The following is an 18,988-nucleotide window of genomic DNA, read 5'->3' as shown; positions in this document are numbered from 1 at the left end:
TAATTTTTTATATCATACGTAATATATTACAATATAATTTGTTACTATTCGCAAAATTCAGCATAAATATATATAATGGGTTTTTCAAATATACATTTGTTTTTATATTTGATGGAAATTCGCAATAAATAATTATGAAATCATTTTTGGGCGCCTATAAAATTAATTAATGTGTCTTAACCATCATAATTCTAAATTCTAACTGAATAAATTTTTATAATTAATAAATATATAATTGTTGAATTATTAATGATAGTTAGTTATAAATCATATTAAATAAAAGTATGTATATCAAACAATCAATTATAAAAAAACCTAATATATTTATAAAATTGTTTCTTATCTATGGATATGTATATGTGTATAAATTCAAAAAACAATATGAAATCAAATAAATGAATTTGTATACAAAATTTAATTCAATATATTTGTAATGATTTTTATATGTATTTCAACAAGTGTATAGAATTTTCTATGTAATCAAATGTATTCTTTCAAATTTTCATCAATAATATTGTATATAATCGTTCAGTTAATTTTATGTCTGTGTTTTTAAGTCATTTGATAATTAATTCTAAATAGAATCCGCTTTTCTTTTACAAAAGAAACAAATATATTATCATTTATTTTAATTTGAAAGAGCTGTAAATATTACTATTGAATACATATTGGATTAAATATATATAGCCTAGTCAATTGTAGAAAATAGCCGCTGCAAGGAAAATAAAAATTTTCTCTGTCTAATTAATATTTGTTATTGGTAAGTTCGTTGCACTCTTCTGAATTGACGCTACATTCACATAGGAGAAAAGGAGACAACACCATAAAGAATATATAATACGGTATTCAGCACGTGATTATATTCAGCGAATGGCACAAGTTCACGAAGTATTGCTTACACGAACGCGTCTGTCTTTTCCGGCCATTTGTAGAATCGTCAGTTCACGCAGTATTGTGTGTTAAAAACCAAATATATATATAATAGTATAGTTTTTCTAAAAGTTTAAAGTTCTACAAGTTATTGCAATTTATAAATAAATATATAAAATAATGGCAGATAAAATAAATGATAAAGAATTAAACGGTGGTGAGGATTTCTCAAAAGATGTGACCGCCAACGATGGCGAAAATGGTGGACTTGCTGCCGGCACCACAAATGGCTCAGGCAGCGAATCTAATGCTCGCGATGATGACAGGTATATTTTTCATTTAAATGTTAACATTTCATTTTAAAGTTAATACAATAGTTTAATTTTATATTTTTTCTTAACATGGGAAGTTAGTATATATTAAAAAAATGTTTCTGAATGTGTTACGTAAAAGATGATTGAAAAAAAAAATTTCTCTTAAATTTTTTCTCTTTGCATTTGTGTGACTGTACTTTCAGTACCATTACGTTTATTATAATATTCAATTTAAACTATATTACTATATACGTATCAATTATTTATAATTTGTTATTTGAACTCTAAATAGTTTTCACAGTTTTTTTATAGCTTGTAATTTCGATCGATAAAATTTCGTTAAAAATTATGGGTGGTTTTCTCTGCCCATTCTAATGACGTTATGTACATAAAAATAGATAAATCGAGATTAGTAACATTTTTAGTAAAGTATGGTGATTTAATTTTCTAGCTTGGAGAAATTTATGCAAAAATGAAAAACTGTTTTAATTTTTGTATGTACGTGGAATAGAATCTGCCGTCATTCATTACTCATGATTTTTAAGGTTATGTGTAGCAGAACACGCGTTTTCCCTGTTTTTGTTTTTGCAAATTTATAGTATTTTTTTTCTTTTTAATTTTTTAACATTACTTTTTCTTTCTACTTTTTAAAAATGGCGGCCGCGTACTCGGTATGACCGCTTGTTTGTCATTTTTTCTATATGTTGGTGTTTTTTTTTTTCTTTTTTACGTTGTCCTATTGTTAATTGCCGGTTGAGTTTTGCATATAAATATATGTATTATGTTAATTTACTTATAACGTTATTCATAATTTCTGAAAACCGAATCTTCAAATTCTCCGTTACATTTTTTAAATGGTCCATTTCTTTATTTTTTTTTGTTTTTGATAATTTTAATGTGAGTGCATGTGGTAACTTAATATTAAGTAAATACAACAATAATATTTGCTTACTTTGTTTTTGTTATTGAATTTTATTAAACTTTTTAAAGTGAAAAAAAAAATCCAAATGCAGATATCAAATTTCTCATTCCATTGTTTACTGACTTATCTACCGTCTGATTATTTTTAACTATCACATAATTTCTGCAAATTCGTGCGGTATGAGATTTAGGTAGGCGCTGTTAAACTACGGCAATTATTATTTTTCATATACGTATGTAATATTTTGTTTTTGTATTGGTGCATTTTTTTTTTTTTTTTGCTATGTGAAGATCAGTAGAAAGAAAGAAGGGAAGAAAATAAAGTCAAGTTAAAATCTTGTGTCAATATAGAACATACAATTATATCCTATATTTGAATATAAATATACTTATCTATAATTTAGGATCTATGCTAATTTAATGATTATCATATGTCGTAAACATAAATTATAAATACAAATAATTTTAATTAATATTCAGGCTTTTATAATTAATTAATTATTCAATATTAGCTTATAAATATATTCTGTAAAACTTATACTTTTGTTATTAAGTCTTTGAACACAGTATATACAGTAATTTTCTTCAAACCTAGGATCTATTGTATTATACTGCACAGTAATATTGTCGGTAACCAGATTCTATATATATATATATATATATATATTTTAATATATATATGTATTTATCTAACGAGCTTGTCAGGTGTATACAATTGTTCTGTAAGATTTAAAAGAATTTGCATTTTTTGCTTATCACAACGAATTTTAAAAAATATTTATAAAATATATACATTAAAAGTTTATATTCTATATACATATATATTACTTATAAATATTAATTATTATTAAATATTATATAGTAAGTAAATTTCTAAGACATTCTTGAATAATAAAATATTATTTTATGTGCTGCTCTGATTTATATTGTTTTTTTTATTATAAGATATTTCTCCTGATCAGATAATTAGATACTAGATGTATTTTTACCCACGGTTGCCACTTGAAAATTTTTTTCTGTACCAAAATTGGTTTAAAAAGGTACCATTTCTGTGAAAAAAGGTCCAAAATTTTTTTAGACCTTTTTGTTTTCTCGTTCTGTGTTTTTTATAGTGTTATAAATGAACAAAATATAAAATAGTGCAAAGTTGCATTTATAAAAAAAATTAATTGGAAATATCCACAATAAAATTGGGTCGTCAAAAATGTACCAGTTTTTGAAAATGAGTACCAAACGAAAAAAAAAAAAAAGTACCAATTTTGGTACTAAAGTACCATAAGTGGCAACCGTGTTTTTACCCTCAATTTACTCCATGGCAATGTATCAATTGCCAATATCAATCAAATTATATCACATATCAGACTCAAGTCAAGGCGTTTGTTAACGTGTTTATATAAATGGTGCTGTATTTCATATTAAGACTATAAAAGTTGAAAATTTCCACTGTTGAGACTCTATGTTATAGTATATCACAGTTATTTCAGTATAACCATTTAAGTATGTCTGTTTTTGACAGACAGAGCTTAAGTGTACTGTCTTATGTATAGAATATTTAGTCTCTTTCATAAATTAACTCAGTAGCACCACTGCAAACACCCAAAAATGAATCTAATAATTAATGTATGGTGTCAATTTTTTTGAATTTATATTCACCCTTCCTTTTTTTTGTAACAATAACAAAAATTTGCTAAACCTATACACTATATAATAATCTGGAGGAAATCTGTTCAACATATACAGCATCAAATATCATCAAAAGTCTTTACTTTTTTTTTAAATAATTTCTTTTATTTAGTTCTAGAGTGAGACTATTACCTTTATGGTGATAGTGAGGCCTATAGTATATAATAACATCAAATAGTTCAATTTGGTTATTAAGTTATGAATCATAAATCATACATACTGAAAACTATATACACAGGTTTTAGAAAGATAATTTTACTGATCTGTAGTTTGTTGATCTCATTAGAGATCAAAAAGGTTTTTTTTTTCTCTAATTTATCAGAACAATCTTCAGTGACTGTATTGCTAATTCACTTAAGTTATTAAAAGTATGTTTTAGTAATTAATATTAATTATATATATTATTTGCTTATTATTAATTTGTTTGATTTTATATAAATATTTAGTAATGTGTTATAGGTGTTTTTCTGTGTCTTGCTCTACATAATTGTTCTACACAATCATTTGATAGTTGATATATTGAATATATAAGATGTAGACTCAGAACATGAATATATAAACTAATAAGGTGTTTATTGATTTATTGGTGAATTTATTGATTTATGCATAATTAAAGCCAATTTATAATATAAGTATTGATATATAGTTTTGTTTCTCTTGGTAAATATAATATAAGCTTATACTATTTAAATTCTTGTTTAGTTGGTGTCCTTTTTTTAAAAAAAAAAGAAAATCTTTCAGTAAATTTTATGTTTATTATAAAATTTCGAAAACGGAAACATAAAATTAAAATGTTTTATTGTTTTTGCAAAAGTCGCGTTCGCCCTCCACAATTATTAGAATGTCGTGGTCTGTTTTTCTTAAATTATATTGTATGCAAAAATTTGAAGGAAATTTATAAATTTATTAGACGTCAAATTTACTCGGAAGGAAAAAAGTTTTTATTAACTGCAATTAAAAAAAAATTATATTAATAATATAATACAATGTGTAACTTTGTCAACTGATTGAAATATTGTGATTGACTTAAATTAATTATTTAATGAAAATATTCCAAAATGATACATAAATAGAGATGAACTATTTTCGCGATTCTACAACCACCTATTCGTTTTCAAAACAAAGTATATTGTTATATTTTTAAGTTTAAAGTGATAACTTCTATAAATATAAAGACAAACACGTACGTTTATTTTTTCAATTTTATTGTTTAACAACTGATTTTTTTGTTTTTACACGGATTTATAAATATTTTTACTAAAGTTATCTATAATAGCTTATCCAAACCAAACGCCAAAGGTATTACTATCTATATCATCATAACGATGCTGGTATTACAAGTATTATTCGAGACGTAACTTAAAGGTATCCACAGACAGGCAGATAATGACAGATAATGATTTTGTTAAGTATAAATACCCAAACAATTGAAAATGTAGCAAAATTTTGTTACCATACATAGGACATTAAACACCTTCAACAAGTTCCTGTTGTGTTTGAGTGAACTAATCTTGTTCCTCTCCGGCAGGTTTTAGAGCTAAAAGGTTACACGTTGTAGCTATGCGCCTGTGGAGGAAGCATCTACAATATCCATAGCCACCACCACCAATGTGGTAACAGCCGTAACAACAAATATCAACCAAGAGCCATGAGCCAAGAGCCCTACACCTGTAAGCAGTACCGAAGAGAATTCTGCAACATATGAAAATGTGAGATGTGTGCGTTCTTTAAAGAGTATGGCATGAGTATGGCACGTTATATATAAAAAGGATACAAGTCAAGCCAAAACCAGAAGCGATACGCCAATGTTGATGGTATTTATCTTATTACAAAAAACAAAAAAATAAAGAAAAATAAAATTAAATTTTTAAAACACAAACTGTTAACATAATTACAAAAATTGGATTGATTTAAATGAAAGATAAGATGCCTTTTTTATTTGCCTAGTTAATGCCTTAACAACAACAACTTACTTCAACCGGTGTAAATCTTTAATCTTCTTGTTTTCGTATTGATTGATAATAATGTTTCGAATGATAATGATATTTATTGATAATGATAATTTTGAATAAAAATTTAAAATAAAATTTTGCAGTAACTTTTTGTCATTTGTCAAATTCTTTGAGAGATTCTGGCCTTTGTTTTTTTTTATTGCAGTAGAGTTCAACATGTTTTTTCAATGATTATTTAGTAATTTAAGCGTAATTTTTTAATATAAATAAAGTATAATAAAATTTTCACTTTGATATAAATTGAACTAAATTTATTGTTTAATCTTTGAAAATTTTGAAATATAATAATTAATAAATTAAACTTAAATAATTCTAAGTACGTACGTAAGCATACAGATTTGGTGAGTCATATTTGTTGTCCTTTTAAAATAACATTTTTAAGTAATTCAAGTATTTTAAAGTCAATTATTATTAAAAGTCAGAGTATTAGTATTAAACGATATTAATTTTAATTGTTAAATATGAAAAACAAAAAAAAAAAATTTTCAAAATTAACTTTTAAATCGCATTTTTTTAAAACACATAAATATCTTTAAATATTTAACACTGAACTTTAAATTAAAAAATAAACTTTTCTTTGTTTTTTTTGCACAATTTACAGAAAACTCTTTGTTGGCGGTTTGAGTTGGGAAACTTCAGAAAGTGAGTATAAACTATTAGGAAGAGAACATATTTCTAATAATATATATTTCGATATTAATTTTTAGAGGAATTGCGTGATCATTTTGGAAAATATGGAGAAATTGAAAGCATTAATGTCAAAACTGACCCACAGACTGGTCGTTCACGAGGCTTCGCTTTCATTGTTTTCACCAATACAGATTCTATAGATAAGGTTACAGCAGTAACTGAACATATAATTAACAATAAGAAGGTAGATCCTAAAAAGGCTAAAGCTCGTCAAGGAAAGATATTTGTTGGTGGCTTAACAACAGAAATCAGTGATGAAGAAATTAAAACATATTTTGGCCAATATGGCAATGTAAGTTTCAAATTTTTTACTCAAATATATTAATTAAATTAAATTTAGAATAATAATTCAAAAATAATATTTAGATTCAAGTTAGAATATATATTTCAATATAATATTTAAATTAAATTTAGAATATTTGTTTTTACTGAAATTATAAATATAGTGTAGGAATATTTATTTTTACTAAAATTATAAATATGAGTATTAGTGAGTAGTAGGTTAAATATGGGTGGTCAATTCCTTTCAACTATTGTAATAAATAAAAATTATAAAATAAATTATTTCACAGATTTTTATTTTATTTTATTTTCAATCTACTTAATCGACTTTAATCTAATTCTGAAAGCGACTTTAGACTAATGTTGAAATATTAAAAATAAATAAAAATTTTTTTTAATTTTCGTTTATAACAATAATTGAAAACTATTGCGACGTAGTTTGAAAATTTTTTATTAGTTTTGTAAAAATATTTGCATTGTAGTAAAAAGAGAGAACACAATAATTATTTGATAAGATTAATTCAAGAAAAATTCAAAAACACCGAGTGTTTGTATTCGTACATATCTTCATAAAGTCTAGACAGTGTAGACGTTAAGTAAGATTTTTAATGAATAAACAAAGATCAAATGAAAAGCATTTACGTTTTATTAACTCAAGTCAACCCAAATATTTCAAGTCAACATTTTCATGTCTTTCGTCAAACTGCTTCAATGCAAACTAATTTAATACAGTAAAATCTCTTTTTTGGTATTTTGTACAAAAATTCTTTCGTTGTTAATAAAACCTATATAACACTTGTTTAAATAAACAAATAAGATTGAAATAATTAATTTAATGTGCATATATTAGTAGTTTCGATATTACTTATAAGTCCTAATCCAAAAGAGGCAAGTAGAATATAATCAGTTTTTTATGGTAGATCAATTTAATTTATTAAAATATATTTGTTATCTTCTAAAATTGTGAAATATATATATCTACAATTTTTCTTAACTAATGTATGTATCTTTATGTTTTAATTTTTTTTAGATTATAGAGATTGAAATGCCATTTGATAAACAAAAGTCCCAGCGCAAAGGATTCTGTTTTATTACTTTTGATTCAGAACAGGTTGTAAATGAGTTGTTGAAAACTCCTAAACAAAAAATCTCCGGCAAGGAAGTTGATGTGAAACGCGCAACACCCAAACCAGAAAACCAAATGGTCGCTATGCGTGGACGTGGTGGCTTGCGTGGTGGTCGCGGCGGTTATGGCCGTGGAGGTGGGTTTTTAAAACAAACTTTGTTTTTTTTTTTTTGTATTATAAGCTATTCCTTGTATAAGTAATTCACTTGAAATAATTTAAAAGAGGTTTATTTAAGCAGAATTGGAATAAAATGAAGTTTCCATTGTGTATATATTAAGTTTAATTATAGCTTAATCTGTACATTTCTTTAAATTTTTTATTTAGGATTAATAATTACGTACATTGTAATTGTTTATTATTATCATTTTTTATTAAATTAATGCTTTATGTCTTATGACAACAAACATCCATCGAAAAGAGAAGAAATTAGCGATCAGTTGATCCCATGAAATTAGCTAGGTTCTCCGCCTTGACACCAGTTGAATTCAAATAAAATCTCGCCTATATCCAATCCATTCTTGTACCTTAATAATCCACTCACCTTTCACACTTCCTTTAAAATAAATTCATACTAAAGACAATATTATTATATGCTACCCACAGCATTAACTACAACATTTGAATTATATTTAAGTTATACCATATACTATATTTAAATTATATTATATTTAAATTATATTGTACTTAAATTAGATTAGATTTAAATTACATTTAAATTTTATTATATTTAAAAATGAATTCTTGCTAAATGTAGACCATATTATTGTAGGATACCCACATCAATGGCCTGGTCAAGGTGCCTATCCTGCATTCGGAAGTTATGGTAGTGGTTACGATGCTGGCTATGGAGATTACTATGGCAGTGGTTATTACAATGGATATGATTATGGCTACGGTAAATACCCAGCACATAATAGTAATGCTCAATCTTCTAATTCTAATAATTTTTACCACAACAATTCATCTAATTATCTCAAAAACAATGGTAGCTTTCAACAGTATAAATAGGCAGAAACAACTTCTACCGAACAATTTGAAACAGAAAAAAAACTACAAGTAAAACAACCACAGAACAGTACACAATTCATAGAAACAAACTACTAAACGCAATATATTACAATGTAAACAAATTTAACAACTTTTGTTTCATATATATATATATATATATAAATATATATAATGTATTTTATATACAAACAAGTGTATATAAACATTATGTGTGTATATATCCCCATTTGATATATATGTATATATATGAATGTGTAATATGCGTTTAATGACCATTCAATAATTTTTTCCTCCTATTTTTTTTTTTTTGAAAGATAAACCTTTTCCAAATTTGAACGAAGAAAAACAAAAACAAATCAAATTATTATTTTTTATTAAAAAAATATTTTATTAAATTTAAATTATTAAATTTAAGAACTTTTTGTTAAAAATTTTGAAACAAAAATTTAATTATTTAAGCTTTTATTAATAGTTATAGTTTTAACATGATAATTGAAGCGCAGTATAATGAAGAAGAAAAAACGTTAATAACGTTAAGTAACGTAAATACGACATTTAACCATCATGAAAATAAAATAATACACCAATTTTAATTAAGTATAATTCTAAAACTGACGAAGAGTGTGTGTTATGTGTGTTGATAAGGAAATATAATTAAATTTACATCTTTTATAAATAATATTAATACCTATAACATAACAGAAATTATAATAATGATAATTTTTTTTTTTTGACAAACCAAATACAATAATAGAATGACAACTAATATAAAACTCTGCAAAGTTCGGAAGTATAATTAACTTGTTGAATATATATTGAGTTTATTTTTTTTCAGAGCATTTCCACTCTGAAAAAAATTGCAATGAAACATTAAGAAGAACAAAAAATTATGTTTCAATAAAAAACCATAAGCATTTTCTTTTACACAGAAGAACTTTGTTATGATTCCATAGATTTTGATTTGTTAAATGTAAATGTGCCTTCGGTTCACCGATCATTTTTATTTTATTTGGTTGAACCATGTATAATGTATAATGAATAATGTATTTGACTGCAAAAATCTATCCTTGCTCCAAAGATAAAATACATAATACCTCATATAAACTTACAACATATTATATATAATAGAAAAAGTAAAAGCCAACATTTTAAAACCTTTTAAATGGGAACAAAATAAGCGTAGGATAAAAAAAACCTTGTTGCAAAATATATATAGTACAGTACAGAAACTTCACAAACTTACAAGCTGAATTATAATAAATGATTGATTATGGTAAAAAGTAGTCAATAATATGACATTCGTTAGTTAAAAATATAGTTCATAACAAAAACGCATTTACTATAATTTTTTCGGCTTTGTAATTGTCCTTTTTGGTTGCAGTGTATGTAGCCTGTAAAAGTGAAGTAGAATTATACAGTTTCATTAATAGGTGCCTTTCCTTTTTTAATTATTTACTAATTAATTGATCCCAACCTTTTTTCAACCGATATTTTAATAGTAATGTTTTTAAATTAAATAATTATTCAAAATGAATATACAACTTTTACATAACTAACAACAAATGCAACAACCTTTTATAACCTTAGTTATTTAGTATCATACGTAATATTGTTGAGTATTTGGCTCTAAGCCAAAATAAAAATATTTACAAAATACTATTACTGTGTACTATTTATATACATATATTATTTTAAACTATTGTTATTATGTTTAATAATGATAATATAAAAATGCATATATTTTCGTATGCTATATATTTATATACATGATATACAAAACATATACCTAAAAATATATATACAAATACGATAGTATATGCTGATTTGTAGCATGTACTATTGTAAAAACTATAAAAAAAACAAAAAAAACTATAAAAATCGTAAAGTTATAAAGAGATTTGTATCTTTACACAAAAATGTTTAGTGGGAGAGTGGTTTTTTGTGAGTAGCGGCATGAATGAATGCGGCCAGAATCAACATATGTGTTGATATATATGTTTGGGAGCAACCAACCTATATATTTCATGCTGTGCTCATATTTTGTACCACAAAAACACACAAACTCTGAACTTCTTTTATTTGCCGCTCAAAATTTGATGCAAATTTTTTAAAAAATTTTTACCATTTTGCTAGAACTTGTGAAATCCTTATCAAAGGGAATTTTTGGATCAAGTAATTTGCCAGAGACAGAGACAGAAACAGAAACTTAAAATAAAATTTGTTTAATAAAATAAAATATAAAATTTCTGAAATCAACCGATTAATAATTAGTACCTACTTTAATAACATAACAACCAACGTCATTTAATTTTGCTTTGTTTTACATATAATTAATATATATGATAAATATACGATTTGAAAAGTTTTAAAGAGAAAAGAAAAATAATTAAGAAACAAATATAACAGTTGCGTAGTTAAAAAAAAATTAAAAATTAAAATTTATTTTACTAATTTTTTTTGCACGCAACGCGGCGTAAGCTTAAATTAAAAGTTGTTACATTGCAATTTAAATTTCAATTAAAGTATATTAAAAAAGAGTATAAGAAAACACACTTCGTCAATTTTTAAATAAAAAAAATTAATAAATGTAATTAAAATTTGTATGTGGGAAATAACATTTTTTCTTTTTCAATTTTGCATTATATTTATTACTAACTTTCTGAAAAAATATCTTTATTTAATATTATAAAAAATTTTTTGAAAGGTTTTTTAATTATAGCTATGTTTATATATCAAGAAAAATTTTATAAGTTTTAAGAATTTTTTTTTTCATAAAAAAGGAAAAAAAATGTTGCAAAAGAATAGTATATTTGCATGTTTCTCAATGATTTCTAAATTTTTGAGTTTACGTAGACAGCATCGTTTTTATGAATATAATATATATATATATATCTATTTATCTTTTAACATATTTGCTATTTTTTATTGACAAAAAGTAAAAATTTTAAATTAAAAGCAAAAAAAAAATATAAAATAATCACAAAATTTAGTAACAAAAAGTTGTCTCAAATGAACACATGATTTAAACGCCTATTCCTTTCAACAATCACGGAGTGGATGCGTGCGCTGGAATGCAGTTTTAAAGTTCGTTGACATAGAATGGATTTTTGGCTTTCATTTGGATTTCCTCGCTTTTTTTTTTAATGGTGTTTATAAGTTTGAGTCAACTATTTGAAAAAAAAAATATTTCCTCTTTTTTTCCTATAAAACAATTAAAATATTAATTTATAGTTTATTGCACACTTATTATTTTCATACTAATTTTACATATATATACATATATATATATATAAATTTAAATATTTACTTGTAATTTTTATTTTAGATACGTATATAGATATTTTAATTTTGTAAAAAAATTTCTTATAAAAAATATTATTTGTTATGCCGAATTTTCCGATGTTTCGCCTCACACCAACAAAACAAGCAAAAAGAAAGCAATTTAAACTACCACCTACTTACCACGCACATGTTTTTCGTATTAACCGAGAATCAGTCGATGATATATATGAAATTCGTATTCGTAGGATATCGTAAACGGAATAAAAGAATTCATTAATAAAGATGGTTGAAACGTCTAATATATTTTGTACGGTTTGGAATAAAATTGGATAATTTTAAAAAGCGATTAAAAAAAAAAAAACTTGCATACAATTTTTTTAACTTTTAATAACCATTTTTCTTATCTTTTAAATATTGAATTAATTAAATTTAAATATGAAATACATAAATTATAATTTTAGTAAATAATGTTTGTTTATAACCATCTAATATACGAGTAGATTGTCTAACCCACTGTAAAACATAAAATTTTAAGTAAACATTTTTTTTCTGAATTCTATTTACAGTGGTTAAGCATACTTTTTCATTTTCTTTAACTTAAATATTAATTAATTAGTAATTTAAAATTTATAAAAAAAGAAAATTGCATTTGTTTTTGTTTTTCTATCGTAAACTTTTTTGACTCTCATATGACAAACTCTTAAAATAAATTATGTTAATGATTTTGTTTTCAAGCGAAAAAAAAACTATACATTTACCTATAAATTGGTGAGGTGAGACATTAAAACACACAAAGCAGCAACAAAAAAAAATTTTAGCAAAAGAAAAAGTTTTATTAACCATAAAATAATCTTTAATTACTATAAATAAGCTTTTTTTGGTAGCCAAAATATGGTTGCCACAATGAGTTTATTTTTTCTAACGCTGAAATTGTTGTGTGGAAAATAAGGTACCAAATATGCAACCCATATTCTATGGAAATACATTGTGAAACATGAGAAAAAAGTACATTTTTTAAACTATGAATTACATTAAATGAAAATGTCAGAATTAAAGAAAAAATTAATATAAATATATATATTAAAAAACAACTATTAAATGTGAGCGCCGCTTTGCGCCAAATCTAAAGTTTAAAAAAAGCGTAGGTAATCATGAGAACGTTTATAATTCGATAGCAATGTAAAACCATTAAGTTTAACTATTTTTTATAACATAATTATTTAAAAAAACAAAAACAAAAACAATGTATTCGTCGTATTCGTTCAATTATAAACTGCAACAAATATATTACAACTAAAATTGAGCAAATAAAAGAAAAATATAAAAAAAAGTTCTAACTACGTGTATTTTCTCATGTATGTATTTAACTTATTTTCCTCATAACAATTTTACAGCTATTATGGTTAGTAAATTTAAAAAATATGTGTTAAATGGAAATATTATCTATGATCAAGAGCGTATACAGCAGAGGTCAACTAAAATGTAAAAAGATATTATTTTGTGCATATGTGTTTGTGTATTACGAAAATACACAGTGACAAATAAGTGAATATTTAATAACAGATACAATTTCAACGAGATTTTTATGTAAAAGCCTACACTTTTAGAGACTAAATATCTTGATCTCAGATCTCTTCCATATTTACTACTGGAATGACGTTTCCGCGATGCGGTGGAAATCTTCTCCATTCATTTGTAAGAGGTGGTTTTAGTGGATTTACTGTTACGGTAACTCAATATGTTAAAGAATATTGAAATTAGTTTCTTTAAAATTTTCTGAAAACAATACACAATACACATAGTTTTTGCCAATGTTGTGTGTATATATAAAACAAACTTTGCCATAACTTTTGAAAGATCGAATTGCCGATCTATCCTAATATTTCAGGTATTTATTTTTGCCCTTTGTTTTGACTTCGCATAATTGACTGTTTTGTACCACTTTGTATACCTATGCATATAAAAAGTGTCTTATGCAATGTGCGAAGTATTGTCCTTCCATAAGCAACTAATTTATGTCTAAATTCATATCCCAGCAAGTAATACTCGTCCATAGAACTTTTACGGAAAAACACTATTTTTAATACGTTTTGGTTAGTCATGTTTCTCAGCCCTGTACCGTAGTATTATTCACTTGTTTTTTAAAGCTAAATATTAAGAAACCGACATCAGTAGTTCTAAACTACAATACGTTTTATTGTGTTAATAAAATAGTTCCATATATTCCATATCTCTTTTTGGGTTCATACTAAATTTGATTAACTCTACGGTTTATTTTAAACTCGGCATAATTTTAATTTATGGGTTGGACTTGTCTACGCATTAAGAAATAGTAAGCATTACAGGTTTAAATGATGATTGATTGAATAATTTTAGGTAGGTAGGTAAATCTGGTAATTCTGGTAAATTTAGGTAAATTTAGGTAAATCTGATAGTCCATAACCTGCATGTTTGTTAAATGTGATATTATATATTTTTTATATTGGCGGGTCAAAAAATCAGGCCGCGTTTTTGTAGTGTCTCAACAACAAACAAAATATTTTTTGAGAAACTTAGAAAATTTAGTATTTGAGGTACTAGAATTATTGTGCCTTAGAGTAATCAATAGTTTTTTAATTGAGCATAATCATGTTAATCACCATCACCATTTAAAGAAAGGATTAAAGTACGTACACTGATATTTGCAGATATAAAATGAAATATCTGCCAATTTTATTTGTGTCGGAGCATGATTTTCGAATTCTGGAAAAAAAGATTTATTGTTACGTTGATTATTAGACTAAGTTTATCTAGCTAAGTTTAGGGAATTTTTCCATAGTTCAATTGATTTTAAACATTCTCGAACCTATTTTTTTATTTTAATAGTAATAAAATAATATTGTGCTATATATAGATAAATATTAGGACTATCCAACTCCTACTTAATGAGGAAGGTTTTATATTTAAATGATTAAATTAGCATGTATTATTTAAACTATTTCAAATAGAATTTTTGAAAATGAAGAATTTTATTAATTATAAATTACAAACATTAGCTAAAGGCATTTAACTATTTTCATAAATCTTAGTATTGGCATTCATTTAGGCAAGTCATAGTCATCATTTGTATTTCTTACTTTTTCTAATCTAATGAAATTGTTTTTCAAAATTAATTTATTATCTTACACAATATCTTTTTCGAAAATATTTCCACTCCGTCATGTGTTGAACTATGAAAATTGATTTTAACGTCAATATAGTGACTGTGGTATTTAATAGAGAGGTTTCGAATAGCAGCGAACTACAATAACAAAAATTCCTTTTTATATTATTTTATTTAATTGAATTTTTGGCTGACCATACAACTGTTTCGAGTATTGCCAAATACCCATCATCAGTGTTCTTGGAAATTATTTCTCATATGTAATTATTCGTGAATAATTTTGTTAAGACTGCAAATACCAAGGGTTGAACTCGTGTCCTGCCAAATTTAAAGCTCAGAGTCAGTGTTCATTAGCCAATTGACCCAAAGCCGTACTTGATTTTTACGTTCGCACATTTTTGTGGAGTTTTTTTAATTTGCTGTGTAAGTTTTATTAACAAATTCACTTACTGTGTTTATATTAGAACGAAGTCATAAACCAGTTGTAGAATAATTGAATTAATTAATTATATTTTTTGTTGTTGTTGTACTTCGCTACTTCCCGATACCTCTCTGTTGAATTATTATTAAAATAATTTCTATAATATTTTTGGAAGATTCGTGTATAATTCTTTCTTATAGAGAATTGTACTTACATGGTATTTTATTATTATGTTGAGGCTAGTTGAGTCATTGCACCTGAGCACTTTTACTTTCTATTAACTGCGAGGTTTCTTCAAAACCCCTCTGCGCCTTGACTAGATTATTGTTGATCATTTCATCAGACTAAGCAATAATTGACCTCAGATCTGCATACCTGCGTCTACAAAAGTAGAGTTCATTCTGTACAAGATAAGAATAACAAAATAGAGTAAAGGTAGTGAATGGTAGGAGTTACTGTAATCCAACCATATTTGAGTTTTCTAATGAAAACATCCAGTTAAAGTAAATGGCTTCAACTGTCTTGAGGTGTTTGACTTATGAAAAGTTTTCACTTAGAAATTAATCCAAGCGGTGTTTTTATTTAAAATGCAATGTTGAAGAAATTAAATTAAAAAACTATCGCATCGAAATCTTAAATATGTGATTTACTTTACATATATAAAAATAAAAGGAGTGTTGTAAAATTACAATCAGTGTAGCAAAAGATGGTAAGTTTTCTTTTCAAATTAAAATTTAAATTAAATTCAAATACGTTGCTATACAATGTCTTATCTCTCCAATGGACAAAAATATTACAATTGACTTCTGTTACAAATTGAGCAAGAAATTTAAGTATTTTTAGCTATATAAATTTTGACCATACTTTTTTTATAGTGATATTTTGTCTTGTTTTATTGTTTTTTTTTTACAACATAATCTTAATGCTTACTAAAAATAATACAAAAATCTTTTATTTTTTGCGGATACTACATAAATTTAACAAACGCGCTTTACTTTGAATTGATGAACGTTTTCATAAATAAAATTAAAATGCAATTTTTGAATTAAAATCTTACAAAAATGTTAAGACTATGGTTATGGAGGCGGTTACGATGCCTACGGTGGTAGTGGCTATACAGGCGGTGGTGGCCGTGGTGCTGGTGGAGCACGTGGTGGCCCAAAAGGTATTATATATCGTTTAACTATTGCTTGAATAATATTAATAAACAATATAAATAAATATTCGTACATAAAATATGTTTCCTATAACTGCTTTAATCTCTTTAGTATTGTATGTTTTCGTAATTACTTTAAAAAAAAGCACCTAATAACCACAAATTGTAAAATTTTCTAAAAATGAAATGTTTTTTAATTGAAATCCGTCAAAATTTGAATACATTTTTTTTAAATTGTCTTTGGTCAAAATTTAGTAACATTTACACATAGATTTTATACTATTTTGTGTTTCTTTTATGAATATAGTAAGTAGTATCTCTGTTTAGTAGTAGTTTTAGTTTTTATGTTCAATGAAACTATATTTTTATTTCATATTTTAAATATATTAATTAAATTTTTTTTCTTTTATTTTTTTTTGAATATTAAAGCAGGCGGTTATGCAACCGGCAAGCAAAGAGGGACAGGACGTCAGCCACGACACCAACCTTATTAACTTTTATTAAAATATTTGCTTATATTAAAGTATCTTACTTTAATTTTTTATAATTAATTTTCTACACAAATATACCGTTACTATCAGCCATCATCATTTCGTAAATATATAAAAAAACTTATAATTTTTTATATAAATTCAGACGTTTATATAAAACAGAAATAAAACAATTTTTTTTATGGTAAGTTTTGTTTTTGAAAATGCATTTTATATTAAATATTTATTTCATATGCTTTTCTAAGAAGTATGAGTGAAATAATGAATTGGTGTTAATTATTATCAAGGTGTGACCTACACCTTACTTTAAACAACAGTTTTCTTCTCCCTTTATCATCGCCTAATCACATCATCGCCTTATTTGTTTATAATTATTCCTGCTATATAGATTTACACCGATTATAACAACAATAGGGTTAAGAATTCTGCCTTCGTATTATGAATACATTTACATCTATTGCAACGGAACTAACATCAGTGAGGTCGTAGACGAAGAATAATTGCTTTCCATATTAAAGCTCTGTCTTCATCGAGAGACTGTGCTTGCATTGCAAGCATTGAGTTTTTTATACGCCTGCACGAGTAGTTCCTTAGAACTACTGCAAGTGTATTGAACACTTGCAACTTACAAATACATATTTATATTCCCAATTGGTGCACTAACTGCAACTGTGCCATACATGTTGATGTCCATCTGTTTTCATGTCCCAACTTACACACCAATAAACATCTTATTTTTTTTTAATGTCATCGTCCTATAGGTGTAGCAAGATTACTTTTCCTGGACCCATGCGAGCTTCAATTAGTACCCACCGAAACTCAAATTTTTTCTTCTTCTATCTAATGCAACCGCCCATACCCTAACCTAACCCATTCATTGATCTTGAATTTCTTTCTTGTTTTCTGTGCTAAAGGTGCTTTCAGGTTACAATATTCATAACTCCCATATAAGCTTATCCAGGTCAACTTCGTAATGAAAAACATTTTCTATATCGTGATTCAATTATTGTAGTTAAGTAGAAGCTTATGTTTTTTTAATAAAGCATATAAAATAAATGTTTAAATTTTTACCTATAATCTATAGCGAATATCTAATATTTATTTTTTGTTTTTACAGGTCATCCATAAATAAATATTAAGCAGTAGCCTTATTCATCAATACAATTGGTTTTGTATGCAAATACTTTTCATTCCAATTTAAATTACAAACGAAGAAACGTACAGCGATTTCTTTGTGTGCATATTTACCAATCAACAAACCAAATTTATGGAATTTAAATTGCAAAATACTATATATAATTTCATTATTTGCTATTAAGTAACAAAAACAATAACAAAAAAAAAACGAGAAATAATGGTATTTTATGATTAGTTTAAAAAAACTTATAAAATAAATTGCTTACTCTATACAGATAACTTAAATACTTTTAATTAAAATGTAATTTAGACATTAATATTAATTTTTTTACTTCTTATAAGATAAATAATTGTACGGTTTATATGCATCTTACATTTATTTTTTCGGTTCGTCTACTGCAATAATTTGTTAAATATCTTTTATTTTATATTTTGATTAAATTTATACTATA

General features: G+C 25.2%; 1 protein-coding gene across 5 annotated transcripts; it reads left to right on the top strand.

Annotated features, from left to right (window-relative positions):
* Positions 1-814: 814 nt before the first annotated feature.
* On the top strand, positions 815-18,733 carry LOC119685462 (RNA-binding protein squid). 5 transcript variants are annotated; one of them, XM_038099740.1, is made up of 8 exons: positions 815-1,196; positions 6,402-6,442; positions 6,508-6,782; positions 7,803-8,034; positions 8,669-8,794; positions 16,822-16,917; positions 17,341-17,583; positions 18,517-18,733. In XM_038099740.1, exons 1-7 carry the CDS (start codon positions 1,051-1,053, stop codon positions 17,400-17,402), a joined length of 978 nt encoding a protein of 325 aa, XP_037955668.1. In that variant the 5' UTR covers positions 815-1,050; the 3' UTR covers positions 17,403-17,583; positions 18,517-18,733. The 5 variants fall into 5 exon arrangements, with proteins under 5 accessions (XP_037955668.1, XP_037955667.1, XP_037955671.1 ...); XM_038099739.1 differs by having other exon boundaries at positions 819-1,196; positions 17,338-17,583; XM_038099743.1 differs by lacking the exon at positions 16,822-16,917 and having other exon boundaries at positions 820-1,196.
* The last annotated feature ends 255 nt before the right edge of the window (positions 18,734-18,988 follow it).

The sequence above is a fragment of the Teleopsis dalmanni genome, chromosome 2 (assembly GCF_002237135.1).
Source record: "Teleopsis dalmanni isolate 2A chromosome 2, ASM223713v2, whole genome shotgun sequence".
Taxonomy (NCBI): Eukaryota; Metazoa; Arthropoda; class Insecta; order Diptera; family Diopsidae; genus Teleopsis; species Teleopsis dalmanni.
This window is presented reverse-complemented; position numbering and strand designations above follow the sequence as displayed.

Excerpts from the sequence above, each read along its gene's own strand:
- LOC119685462 (XM_038099739.1), top strand. The coding sequence starts at position 1,051 with ATGGCAGATAAAATAAATGATAAAGAATTAAACGGTGGTGAGGATTTC. Across the intron at positions 6,443-6,507 it reads GAGTTGGGAAACTTCAGAAA|AGGAATTGCGTGATCATTTT; the intron begins GTGAGTATAAAC and ends ATTAATTTTTAG. Across the intron at positions 8,035-8,668 it reads CGGCGGTTATGGCCGTGGAG|GATACCCACATCAATGGCCT; the intron begins GTGGGTTTTTAA and ends ATATTATTGTAG.